The sequence below is a fragment of the Xenopus laevis genome, chromosome 8L (genome assembly GCF_017654675.1).
Source record: "Xenopus laevis strain J_2021 chromosome 8L, Xenopus_laevis_v10.1, whole genome shotgun sequence".
In the NCBI taxonomy this organism is placed as follows: Eukaryota; Metazoa; Chordata; class Amphibia; order Anura; family Pipidae; genus Xenopus; species Xenopus laevis.
In genome coordinates, this window is record NC_054385.1 from 127086615 (window position 1) to 127100860 (window position 14246).

Here is a 14246-nt window from a genome sequence, read left to right on the forward strand (position 1 = left end):
GTGAGGACGGCGCGGCAGTGGTGAGCGGAAGAGGACAGCGGCCACAGAGAAGAACACGCCCCCCGAACCTGCTCAGCCCGACATCCGGTATCCAGGGGCGGCGCAGGAGGAGTCCTTCGAGGGAGCCTGGGCCTTCGAGGAGTAGAGCGGGAGGAGGACCGGTGGCAGCAGTAGTCAGCAGGGACGCTGGCTTGGGCCGCACCAGGCAAGTTGCGGTGCCTCAGGGAAGGCCGCGGCAGGCACTGGGGGTGGCTGGTTAGGCGGGGCGGAGCCAGACGATGGTGCACATGGAGCAGCAGCAGGCTGAGGGCATTGCAGCCAGCTCACCGGGCCCGAGGAGCTCCCCGGTGGGGGAGTTTGGAGAGTTGCGGGAAGCAGTCAGGACAGAGCAGCGTGGCTGGGATGGGCCCTGCAGTCACGGGAGTGATTTTGAGTGGCAGGGGGTGTCCCAGCCCTCCAGCAGTAAGGGGAGGTGCTGTGGAACAGCAGGTTAGCAGGGCGAGCAGGGAGAGGACAAGCAGTGCTGGAGCAGGGAGTCCTGGGTCGGGCAGATGCCGCAGCAAGAGCAGGTCGCGAATCCGGCAGGGGTCCCCAAAAGGGACGGCTCCCAGAGGGTCTAGGTCATGGGACAGGCTGCCGGATCGGAGGAGCAGGCCTAGGTATCGTGACAGGTCTAGGAGCCGGTCTGGAAGCAGGTTCAGCAGGGGTGACAGCAGGCGTCCGAGGGAGCACAGGTGGTTTGTTCCCCTGTCCATGAACGTGCTTTTTCTTCTGGTCGTTTATGTTCCCCTAGGAATCCAGGATTGGGAGACGGTAATCATGACAGGAGATCCACGACAAGGGATTCGAGATCACGGAGTCGCCAACATATGCGTTCTGCAAACAGGAAATGGAACAGGCCATAGCCGGCAGGGCGACGGCACAGCAGGAGGGTGCCTTACGCGGGTCAGGCGGTGAGTGCTCTAGGATTGACACTGGGTCTTAGGACGATCAAGGTTTGCTGGCTGGTCTGAGGGCATTGCTGGGGAAGTGAGATAGTCAGTACCCCCAAGGGGGGGTGGCCAGGTCATGGGGTCAGGACTCGAGTTGGCGGGGTTCGCGGGCCACAGCAGGTGGAGCAGCCTGGCGACATGGAGGCAACCTGCCTGCCATGGTGGAGGGGGCGGCGGTGTTAGGGGCGGGTCCGGACAGTCAGGTGGCACCAGCAGGGACAGGGGGCTGCGAGCAGCTTACACCGGAAGTCATTCCTGATGCAGCGCCAAGGGGGGCTTATGTGTCATTTGCAGGCCCACTTGTTACTCATGTTAAAAAGGAAGTAAGGGAGAAGATATGGAAGGGGGAGTTTGATGAGATCTTCTCCCTCCTCCCATTGGAGGAGTCGGTAGAACTCAAAGATGAGGATAAGAAGTATGGAAAAAAGGAGGAGGAAGAGAGGAGTAAACACTATAGGAAGATCCCCAAAACTTTCGGGAATTGGCTCCGGGCACCCTAGCTAGTATTATCGGTGAGAAACACCCGGAGCGCTGTTCACCTCTCTTTTGGTACTTGGATGGGATTTGGGAGGCGTACAGGGTATACGGCAGATTGGCATGGCGGCGGTATGATGAACAGTTCCGTCAGAGGCTAGCGGCCAACCCGGGTATGCGCTGGGACCAATTGGACATGCCTTTGTGGTTGGGGTTAATGACCGCGCAGAAGGCATCGCCCTTTCAGAGAGGCGCCGGGGGGGGCGCAACAAGGGACCTCCTCGCCGATCAACAAACCTGGGTATTGCTGGCAGTTTAACGAAGGGCAGTGCAAGTGGGGAGCGTCATGCAAGTACAAGCACGAGTATTCTGGGTGCGGGGGAGCCCACCCGCATGCCAGATGTTTCAAGAAAAGAAAAGGGGTGGCTAAGTCAACTGAGACTCCCAAAGGGGAGGACTCCGGTGAGCCTCGACGCGATGCGGCCTTGGCTAGACCGTTACGTTAGGCGGGGGGATGCGGTACTTTTGGCGGAAGGGTTTCAGTGGGGATTCAGGATTCCGTTCCGAGCTAGGGGTCAAGGGGAGGTGCATGAGAACCTTAGGTCGGTAGCTGCACGGGTCCATTTGCAGCCCCTCCATTGGAGGACCTGAGGGTGTCTCCTTTGGGGGGTGGTTCCAAAGAAAGAGCCTGGGAAGTTCCGCCTCATTCATCATTTGTCCTAGCCGAAAGGATCTTCGGTGAATGATGATATTGATCCGGAACTTTGTTCGGACTCTTACACATCGTTTGATCAGGTATTGGCGATGGTTGAGAAGGCGGGAACAGGTGCTTGGTTGGCCAAAGCAGACATTAAGTTGGCGTTTCGGTTGCTACCCATTCACCCGGACTGTCATCATCTTTTGGGCTGCGCCCTGGATGGTTGTTTTTACGTTGATTTATGTTTGCCGATGGGGTGTTCTATCTCGTGCTCTTACTTTGAGAAGTTTAGCTCTTTTCTCGAATGGGTGGTATTCATCGATCGGGAGTCCACATATGATTACTGCCTTAATTAAGCCAAAGAGACTTGCCCCAGTTCACAGGCAATCATATGCAAAAAATTCCTATATCCAAAGATATCTGTCCCAAGGCTTTCTTTCTTCAGTAAAGAAATATTTTATTTAAATTCACATTAAAATTCAGATACATACTGACCCCACATGGCCCACCAAAGCCGCCAAATTCCTGCTGGGTACCCTGCCATATACACAAAAGATCGTCTATAAAACGTATATATAGCTTTAGATGTTCTCTCTGTTTTGCAGTAATATTGGTTTCTTCCCACCACCCCATGTACAAGTTAGCAAATGAGGGGGCAAATTTTGCACCCATCGCTGTCCAGAAGGAACCTGATGGCCTCCAACAAAATCTGTATAAATGAATAATCGCTATATTTCATTAAGTGGTACTGGATTGCATATATGCCCTTATCATGTGGTATCGAGGAATACAGGGAGATCACATCCAGTGTTCCCCATGCATTGTTTTCTGCCCATCCAGTATCACCTATCCGTTGTAATACATGTGTGGTATCTCTAGTGTAGCTATCTAACCGTACCACCAATGGTTGGAGATGTGCATCAATCCACTCGGAGAGATGTTCATTTAGGGAGCCAATTCCAGATATAATTGGTCTCCCCAAAGGAGACCTCTCCTTCTTATGAACTTTAGGAAGGTGATAAAAAGTGGGAATGGTTATCGATTTTGGGACCAAATAAGCCCGAAATGCCACATCAATTGTAGTGATGGGCGAATTTGCGCCGTTTCGCTTCGCCGAAAAATTCACGAATTTTGCGAGAAATTCGGGAAACGGCGAAAAATTCACGAAACGCCGTCCGTTTTTCGGAAAAAAATTTTTTTGACGCCGGCGAAATTTTACCGCGAATTTTCGCGAATTTATTCGCTGTGCGCGAATCGCGCAAATTCGCCGCGAATTCGCGCCTGGCGAATAAATTCGCCCATCACTAATCAATTGCATTAACTTCCAATCCCTTTTGAACCAAACTGTGAGACACTCACCCAGGGGACGGCAGGGACGCCTGCCGCCCCCTCGACGGGGACGCCCGTCTCACTTCCCTGCTGCCGATGCGGCTAGGCCCCAGGCGCCGGCTCCTATGGAGCGCGCGGCGCGCATGCGCCGGAATTAAAGGGGCAGGCACGCTGGCGCGATTGCGCTGCCGTGATTGCGCAGGCGCTGATTTGCCAGCGTCCAATGGCGCCAAATTCAAATGTTTAAATGGCCAGCAGTCCTTTTGTGCCTTGCCCAACGTAGGTTCTGTATTTTGTTCCTGGGTGCGATATTTCTGTGATTCTTGTTGTGACCTTTGGCTATTCCTGATTCCTGTTTGACTTCCGCCTGCCCTGACCCTTTGGCTTGTTCCTGAATACTCTTTGGATTCCGTTCTGTACTTCGACCCTGTTAGTTGCTGACCTGGCCTGTGACCTCGACTACTCTGCTGTTTACTGATTTTGTACTGCATTCCTAATTGGTTTCGACTTGGCCCGTTCCTGGACTTTGATAACCTTTACGTTAAGTTCCCTTGCTCGCCCAGAGTTCTTCCCTCAGTCTCCTCACTCTAAGTCCTGGCGGCATCTGAGTAGCGGAGGGCCCGACCCGACGTGAAAGGCGGCGGTTATAGGCCGAAGCGTGAGCCGAGCCCGGAACATTGGGGTTTACTCTGGGTTGTGGGATATTGAACGTTACACAAACACTCTAATTCCATCTGGAACTGTCTCGTAGGATCCCTTTTAGTTTGACATATGCTTCCTGATCGCTAAGTTGCCTAAGCGCTTCTGCTCTATACACTGCATCTTGTATCTTGTTCTTTCACTTTTTTATTAAGTTCCCATAAACCCTCCTCAACTTTTCTCTGAAACTGTTCCACTAAAGGGCCCCTCAATTATATTGGGTAGAAATCACTTTTATTTTTAAATCTCCTGCTAATCTCATTATCCTGTTGGACATGGGGTGGTAAGGATAGTTAGCAGGGTGTGTGGTTTTACGTAATCTCTTGGGGTTGAATTCTTCTTGGTGGGTACGTTTCTGGAAGGTGAGTACAGTAGGTTATTGGTAGGATGATATTGAGGTTTAAAGATGATGGAATGGTGGTAAACCCTCTAGGAGAATCCAAGGGCAAATCTGAGTTGTATGTACAGGTATGGGACCTTTTATCTAGAATGCTCGGGACCTGGGGGTTTCCAGATAACGGATCATTTCATAATTTGGATCTTTATACCTTAAGTCAACTAGAAAATCATGTACACATTAAATGAGCCCAATAGGCTGGTTTTGCTTCCAATAAGGATTAATTATATATTAGTTGGGATCAAGTACAAGCTACTGTTTTATTATTACTGTCAGGTCTGGCCACAGGTGAGTGACCACCGGGCTGGAGCCTATTTGCAAAGTAATACCCCTGAATGGATGGATAATTAGTAGAAGCCATAGTAAGGCAAAAAGGAATTATTTAATAACAAAATGAGAAAATAATCAAATACACAGAAGTTGAAAAATACAGGCCTGGAACGAGGCTGGCAATGGAGAGAGGCAAGTCCAGAAACAAACAAAATGGTCAGGGCTGGCGGCAGGCAGGCGAAGTCCAAAAGGCAGGCTGAGGTCAAATGGCAGGCAGCAGACGAGAACCAAGGGAATCCAGAGTAGTAGGAGTCGGGAACCAGGTGAGAACAGGAAGGTAGGAGCGAGGAACACAGGAAGGCGAACACGGAGCGAGGCAGGGAACACAGGAATCAGGGATCAGGGATCAGGCAGGAATCAGCATAAACACAGGTAGAATGGGCTCAGGAGCTCAGATGATCAAGCAAGAGGAAGTTTGATGGCACAGGCTTATAAAGGGCCTTGATTGCTTGACTGACAACACATGTTGTTAATGAGGCGAGATAAGGTAAGCGTGTTGCAAGAATATAGTAAGTCTGTTCAGGGCAATATAAGCACTAGGATTCCCCAGTGGCTCACCAGTATAGTGCAGGATTGTTCAAATACAAAGACCAGGGTTTGATTCCACCATGATTCCTGACAATTACACAGAAAAAGGGAATCATTTTGAAAAATGTATGATTATTTGGATAAAATGGTGTCTATGGGAGACGACCTTTACATAATTCTGCGCTTTCTGTATACCGCGTTTCCGGATAACAGATCCCATACTTGTATACATGAATTTTAAATATGTTTTAAGTTACTTTTGCACACAATATTTAATTTATCTGTTAAATTAATAAATCATGCTGCAGCATTATCTTCCCAATCTAAGTGTTGTGGTTCACTGGGTAACACTAGTAAGAGGTATGCTAGTATTATAGTATGAGATAGGGTATATGAAAAATTATTTTAACAGGTGGGGGGTTGGGTTGACACTTCCCAAGTTATGTATTTTTACCTCTGGAACAATTTGTTTTAATAAAGTACAATACCTGTCCCTTCACTCTGATGCATATCCAATATGGACAGATGATAGTGCTCAGCTCTCCATAGATCAGAATGTCATTCAATTGTACAAAGCCGTCAGACACATGCCTGAGAATTAACACTGGGATAAACCTTAACATATATGGCAATTTGTTAAAAAACATCCCTGGGTTTCATGGTAATTCTCCTGACAGGAAAGTTTATTAGATTCTTAAACTACAGGAAATGTTCACAGTCTGATACATCCATCTCATATTGATCATATCCCCCCTTGAGCTTTCTTGTCAATGTAGGGACCCCTACTGGGTTAATCTGCCCTGCAGCTTTAAGGCCCCCACCTTTTTCTTAGAGTGATCTGCCAGAGAGAATGACACTCCCCTGCTACACTGCTATATAGTGAGTGTAGGAAGTGGCCACTTCCTCTTTGGCCTGTGGATGATGATCCAGCTGGGTGAGCTCAGGGGAGCCTGGGTACAACTAGGCCCAGAAAGGCCCATGTGCTTTGGAGAATAAGTCGGGGACCAGGTAACCCCGTGAATGAGGAATAGTTACACTAGGGCAGACTTGTCATAGTCTCTCTAGGAGAGAAAGGCAGAGAGGTGAGAGAGAAAGAGCAGCTGAAGCTCCAACAAGGATTTGCAGTAAGGGAGGAGCTTCCCAGAGGCTCTGTGTGTTGCCTCCAGTCAGGGACCTCAGTGAAGAGGGACTGTAGGGTACAAGCTGCTTCCTGACAACTTCCAGGAGGGAATGTGTGTGAATACTGCAAATGCCTAATGGAGACCTTTCCTCTGTGAGAAATGCCTAATGCCTGCAGCTGTGTGTGAGAAATGTGCTATTGCCTCAGCTCCTGTGTGACTACTAAACCTGTGGTCACTTGCCTCGTGCATAGATCAATAAACCGTTTCTGTTTTACTGCAAGAACCTCCTGGCGCCCATCTTTTGTTGTGTGCACAGTAGCCTGGGGGGATGTAGTTGCACTACACCATAGAGGGAACACTTCCACATGGCGAAGGCCCTGACCCTGTTGTGTGAAGTCGCATGTAACCCATGCTTCTACTGCTAGCTGGACAGTTTAACTATTTGTGTGCTATGCGGCCCAAATAGGTGTTACATTTGGCTGCCCAACGTGGGGCTCGATTCCCTAAAACCAGGCTGTGCATTGTTTTGTTCGAATCATACGAATGGATGTACGAATTTGTCGGAGCGTACGAATGGATCGTATGAATTTTTCGAAGTGGATAAACGGAACGTACGAATACTTCGAATCGTACGAATTTTCTTCAGAGTGTTTGGCCGTGGGTTCGGGCTTGGAGGTTCGCCCCGAATTTCACGAAGGCCTGCGGATGTCAGTTGGAATGGATGGGAGGAAGATGGATGTCTCTGCTGGGACCACTCCCTGTTCATTTGTGCCCCCTGATGTGAGAGAAGGACCTGGAGGATGGATTCTTCTGTGTTTGCTACAGCTCTTCTATGGACTCCTGCAGAATGAGATGCCTAGAGTGCTGCTTGCTTGTTTTTGTGGCTGGAAGGACTGCTGGACTAAGTGGGTTCTAATTCAGGACTATTGATCCCCACCACCATTTCTTCTGCCTTCACCTACTCGCTGAGTAGTGTTTCTGCACCCAAGGATTGGCCTGTGTGGACCCTTGGGAGGGGGAGAAGTATTTTTGCAGATGTGTAATAAAGTTGACCAACTGCAACTGTTTATTATGCAATTGAAAATGTTTGATACAATATTGTGCATGCTGTGTTTCCTTTACAGTGACCATTGTTACCAGGTATGCCTTAGGAGAGGATACCAGAAGTGGATGTGATGGTACTGTAAGTTGATATATGTTGGGGATGTTTAAACCATTGTTGGGACGAAATGGGTTTTTCCCCCGGGTGTATGTAGGGACCCCTACTGGGTAATCTGCCCTGCAGCTTTAAGGCCCCCACCTTTTTTCTTAGAGTGATCTGCCAGGAGAGAATGACACTCCCCTGCTACACTGCACTATAGTGAGTGTAGGGAGTGGCCACTTCCTCTTTGGCCTGTGGATGGTGATCCAGCTGGGTGTGCTCAAGGGAGCCTGGGTACAGCTAGGCCCAGAATGGCCCATGTGCTTTGGAGAAGAAGTCGGGGACCAGGTAACCCCGTGAATGAGGAATAGTTACACTAGGGCAGACTTGTCATAGTCTCTCTAGGAGAGAAAGGCAGAGAGGTGAGAGAGAAAGAGCAGCTGAAGCTCCAACAAGGATTTGCAGTAAGGGAGTAGCTTCCCAGAGGCTCTGTGTGTTGCCTCCAGTCAGGGACCTCAGTGAAGAGGGACTGTAGGGTAGAAGCTGCTTCCTGACAACTTCCAGGAGGGAATGTGTGTGAATACTGCAAATGCCTAATGGAGACCTTTCCTCTGTGAGAAATGCCTAATGCCTGCAGCTGTGTGTGAGAAATGTGCTATTGCCTCAGCTCCTGCGTGACTACTAAACCTGTGGTCACTTGCCTCGTGCATAGATCAATAAACCGTTTCTGTTTTACTGCAAGAACCTCCTGGCGCCCATCTTTTGTTGTGTGCACCGTAGCCTGGGGGATGTAGTTGCACTACACCATAGAGGGAACACTTCCACATGGCGAAGGCCCTGACCCTGTTGTGTGAAGTCGCGTGTAACCCATGCTTCTACTGCTAGCTGGACACTTTAACTATTTGTGTGCTATGGAGCCCAAATAGGTGTTACATCAACTTGGCCATTCACTCTTTATAACCGAGACCCTCCATTCCCTTAATTAACTTTGTTGCCCTCCATCATTTTATCTCTGTGATAGACTACTTGGCTAGCAGTGGGTTAAATGATTGTGCCGTGTTAGTTCAGGTGAAGCAGTCAGACAAGCACACTAACTTCTGGTATTTTTATTACAACAGATAAGACAGCCCTGCCCTCCACACTTGCTCTCAGCTTAGACAGGAAGAGGGAAACAGGAAGAGGAATATGACTAGTAAGGCAATGACAAAACAGCAGGAATGCCCTTAACCAAAATGTCCACAAAAGCTGGTTACTACACTCTCCTTCTCAACAATGTCCTTGCGTGTGTACCAGAGACCAACTATACTCTAGTATTACACACTCCTCCCATAAGTCTGTATTATTGGGAATTGTAGTTGGAGAAAGCCTAAGAAATACAGGGTGAAGGCCAGAGTAAGGGCAGCACTTGATTATGGAGTTGAATGGGTCAATCTCTTTGTCTTCTCTCTCTTGATCTACGCTTTTAACCAGACATTTCTGTCTTATACTGTAGTGGGAGCTGTAATTATTCGTTTCCCTAGGCAGCTGTATAAATATATAAGTAAATTGTGAAAAAGTATATAATATATGATTACATTTTGGTGAAAACACAATTTTTCCCTTTTTCTGACCCACCCTTTTCCAGGATTAAAACTTTAAAAGGAACAGTTCAGTGTAAAAATAAAAACTGGGTAAATAGATAGACTGTGCAAAATAAAAAATGTTTTTAATATAGTAAGTTAGCCAAAAATATAATGTATAAAGGCTGGAGTGACTGGATGTGTAACATAATAGCCAGAACACTACTTCCTGCTTTTCAGCTCTCTAACTCTGAGTTAGTCAGTGACTATAAGGGGGGCCACATGGGACATAACTGTTCAGTGAGTTTGCAATTGATCCTCAGCATTCAGCTCAGATTCAAAAGCAACAGTTATGGCCCATGTGACCTCCCCCCTCAAGTCACTGATTGGTTACTGCCTGGTAACCAGTCAGTGTAAACCGAGAGAGCTGAAAAGCAGGAAGTAGTGTTCTGGCTATTATGTTACACATCCAGTCACTCCAGAGAGTGAGGAGAGGAAGGCAGTTGAGAGAAGAAAGAGAAGAGGAATGGATCACATCAGATGGCTGCTGATCACTTTCCTACTGACAGGTAACTTTATACTGTCCATTCCCCATGTACCTCATTCATATTGCTGAGTTTGGGTGCTGGCGGAGGAAAGAGTTAATATACAGATGAAGCCACTTGGATTTGTGAGATAAATGCGTCATGACTCATGGTTAATTGAAGAAACTGCGTTATCTAAAGTCATCTTAACTCATTTAATGCATTTAACCTTTCCATTAGCATACCAAAGCACCATTGTGAACAATGGTGAATGCTTTAATTAGATGGGATGTTGTGACTCAGTTTTCTGTGTTAAATGAGATAAATGGGATATCTGTGTTTAGTTATTCTGTGTCAAACAGACAAACCAAAGTGGCTGCATCTGTACTTACAGCCCATAGGCCTATATTACTGATTCCCTGAGTAATTCACTCACCAACCATCACATAATTCTCATAAATCTCAGCTTGGCCTCAGCTATTTGGTATGCACTTTGTGCTTTGCAGTTTGCAAATGTGCTTCATTTTGGCTAGCCTTTGAATCCAGCATTGACTTTAGGGAGATGCATGTAATCGTCATCTCACCTGTCCTCAACCCACCTCTAAATTTCAGGTCATTTGCACGTTCAAGGTAGGGAGCTGCAGGAGGCGCAGCCCAGATCAGGGCCCTGTTCTTAATGCCTGGCTTATGGGTGATGGTAAGGACTGGGCTGGGACGCACCTCCTGACTCTGCCCTAAGCTCTGGACTTTTAATCACTTTTAGCACATGGACCAGCAATGTGGGGGAGCCAGTGCTCTGTATGACCAAGGGGTAGTTACTGTAAATGACCCCTATTGTTTTTACCCAGAATTAAGCATTTTCCCCATTTTCCCCAGAACTCCAGCATAATTGCATACATTAAACTTGGCAGAATTGTGTCTGAAGCTCCAAAATGTGCCCAATGTATTTGCTCTGGACAATGTTGGTGTTGGCATTTTGTCATTTCCAGCACTATGATATTATATCATGTACACTACTCAGTTTAATAATTATTTTTAAGAGTACACACAAACTGAGTCACATCTACACTAGCACCAGACAATAATGAAAGATGAATGGGGAGCATGAAAGGAGAGATAAGCAATAGAACTTAACCCTATGGGTCCCTACACAAGGTTTCCCCTCGATAGGGTTACTATTGTAGGAGGGTACAGGTTTTAGTTCTCAATAGTTTTGGGAGTTGGGCCTCATTCACATTTGGGGGGGGGGAGTTTTTTCTTTTATCAAGATCAATGTATTTCAATGGCAGCGCAGTATTTGGCCAGTTGATGCCAGGATTTCCTTGTTTATTAAACAGGGAGCCTCCACGTGCTCTGTTTCTTTGGTCCACACTAGCTGGAGGGATTGGTGCACTAAAGGGCCTGGGGTGGAGGTTGTTTCCTGTAGGTGAAGTGGTTTTAGGTGAAGGCAAAATTATGTTAATTAGAAGAACAGCCAAATGCTCCACTTAGGCCAGGAAGGTAACCTGCCAGTATAGAGAGTAAAGTGATTGGATATAGGTATAGGAGGATCCTGGAGAGGGCACCACTGTGAGCTTCACCTAGCATTGGGTACTAGTTTAACTATCTGTGAGTACTACCTCTGGGTTGGTGTGAACACTACAGCTGAGATAAAGAAAAAGTACCATACTGGGGATAAAAGTGTTTGTAGCATATATGAAATGACTGATGTTTGTACCATCAAATCAGAACCAAGCAAATGACTGGAAGTAATTGTGATATGAGCAGTGAATCCCCTTGAGAATGTTCCAGAGCAGGTTCCCCGCTGTGTCAGGATTGTTCTAAGTAGTCTTTATAAAGTGGAAGAACAATGGGCCAGTGGGACCAGGGAAACGACTCAGCAAATATCCGTCTGCAATCAAATCAGCAATGAGACCTGTAACGTTACGGTTACCTTGTCCTGTGCTATGATTGGATCAGATTTGACTCTCACCTGGAATAAGACAAACAGCCCTGGTACAGAAGTGACACCAGGGGGTTCTTGCAGCAAACAAACAAAATAACTTTTATTGTCTAAAACGATAGATCCACAGGGTTATACTACCAAATCCAAAGAGGCAACGTATGGCAAGATGTTACCAGGCCAGGACATTCAAGCAGAGTCAGCACAATGTAGCGCCATGTTATGTTAAGGTACACATCAAGGATGGAATGCCCTAACATGGTCTGGATCCCATACAGTGTAAATGATCAGGGAGAATAATCTAAGCCTGATTCCCTATCCAACTGTGGTCCCTTTACTTAGGGGGTTATTTACTAAACTCCGAATGCAAAAATCTTTTTTATAAAATTGGACTTTTAAAAATTCAAGAATTTTTCAGAATTTTTTAAACCCCGAGGATGCAAAAGTCAGAATCTGAAAATCCGGCATCTTAAAGGAATAGTTCAGTGTGAAAATAAAAACTGGGTAAATAGATAGGCTGTGCAAAATAAAAAATGTTTCTAATATAGTTAGTTAGCCAAAAAAGTAATATATAAAGACTGGAGTGAACAGATGTCTAATAAAACAGCCAGAATCCAACTTCCTGCTTTTCAGCTCTCTAACTCTGAGCTAGTCAGCGACTTGAAGGGGGGCCACATGGTACATTTCTGTTCAGTGAGTTTGCAATTGATCCTCAGCATTCAGCTCAGATTCAAAAGCAACAGATATGACCCATGTGGCCCCCCCTCAAGTCTCTGATTGGTTACTGCCTGGTAGCCAGGGTAACCAGTTAGTGTAAACCAAGAGAGCTGAAAAGCAGGAAGTAGTGTTCAGACTGACATGTTATACATCAAATCACTCCAGCCTTTATACTTTGCATTTTTGGCTAACTAACTATATTAGAAACATTTCTTATTTTGCACAGCCTTTCTATTTACCCAGTTTTTATTTTTACACTGAACAATTCCTTTAAACCTGTTGAGATTGCATATAAGTCAATGGGAGAAGTCCCAAAAATTTTTTGATGTGCGCTGGGTTTCGTGCAATTGGAGTTTTCAGGTGAAAATTCTGAAAAAAAATCAGTAAAATCATGAAAATCGGATGGGAAAATCAGAAAAAAATCGGGAAAATCTGATTTTTTCTCGCAAAGCAAATTTTGGAGAAAATGTAATAAGAAATACGAGTAAAAAACCAGAGCGGATCTGATCAGAGTTTGTAGCAGAAAATATTGAGATAAATTCGGATGTACGGTATATAAATATATAAATAACCCCCTTAGACTTAGAGCCTAGAGGAGAGCTACTCCCTACTACAATCCTTGCAGGACACTCTCCTAAAGAGTGCTATGAAAGTGTTAATCTTACACTGGCTGGCCTCATTCACGGGGTCCCTGCTCTCTGACTTTCACTAGAGGTACTGGTCCTTGTTGATCTCAGGCTCCCTGGAACACATGCAGCTGGATCAGCAACCAGAAGCCAAAGATCCACCCGAAGCACTATAGTAAAATATGGCAGGAAGTGATCATAATAGAAGCTCCTCTCGCACTCCCTGGCCTACGTGTTGATTGCCCAGTGCACGGTGACGAAGGGATCGCCCCCTCCAACTACAAGTAGGTAAGAAATCACTGGTACTCAAAGGGCAGTTGCAAGCAGGGACAGTCCCTTGTGTTTTATTAGTAGAAAATGCGACGTTTCGCGGTCAGGCCATATGCTTAAAGGGGCCTGACCCCGAAATGTCGCATTTTCTGCCCCGGTCATTTGAGTGCCAGTGATTTCTTACCTACAGGAAGTGACCATAAACCAGTAGGCCAATAAAAGAAATATGTAAATGAAGTAACTAGATACATGGAACTCTGTCCAGCAACTAGAGAAATCTTGAACCGCTGCAGTTTAGATCTCATTACGCTAACCATTCAGCAATTACAGATTGGCCAAAAAGATCTGCAGCAGCAAATCCACGTGGCGGAAGAAGAGTACAAGAGCAAGGTGGGAGCAACAAGCAATACTACAATCCAGGAATTGGAACAAAAAATCGAGAAACTACAGCAAGACCTGTTACAAGTAAAGCTTCGCAAGTTCAAAAGGGATACGAGAGATTACGAAAGCGGAGAGGTCTATACTTGGAAGGAAACAAACCGAGCATATCGGCATTACCGGCAAGCCTCTGCTGGCTCCTCATGGCGATCAGGTGCGGCGCATACGGATTCCGAGCCGTCATCACCTGCCTCCTCACAGGGATCTGCGGTCTCTTTTTTAGGAAAGGGCCGGGGAAAAGGAACCGAAAAACCAGGAGGGGTCGCAGAAGAAAGAACCAGTGTGAAGACACGGGCGAAGCGGTCATACCGCAGGTAAATGTTATGAACTTATCTTCATATGAACTTGGGGGTCACGAACTCACTGTACTTGATAAGGGATTGAACTTTGTCCCAGTATATACTGCGGCTCCATTCACCTTTGTGATTGATTTGTTCAAATTTATACGATCGCTTAAACTAA

The 14246-nt window shown here is 46.6% G+C and overlaps 1 protein-coding gene across 3 annotated transcripts in view; it reads left to right on the plus strand.

Moving 5' to 3' along the window:
* Positions 1–14246, plus strand: part of LOC108699426 (SLAM family member 5) — a 119480-nt gene that overhangs the window by 68500 nt on the left and 36734 nt on the right. For 2 of the 3 annotated variants that reach the window (XM_041573613.1, XM_041573614.1), the window contains one exon: positions 794–953. The exons of the other annotated variant lie outside the window; for it this stretch is intronic. In XM_041573613.1, the coding sequence (XP_041429547.1) occupies positions 890–953 (64 nt within the window). In that variant the 5' untranslated portion in view covers positions 794–889. The remainder of the gene's footprint in view (positions 1–793; positions 954–14246) is intronic. 3 annotated transcript variants of the gene reach the window in all.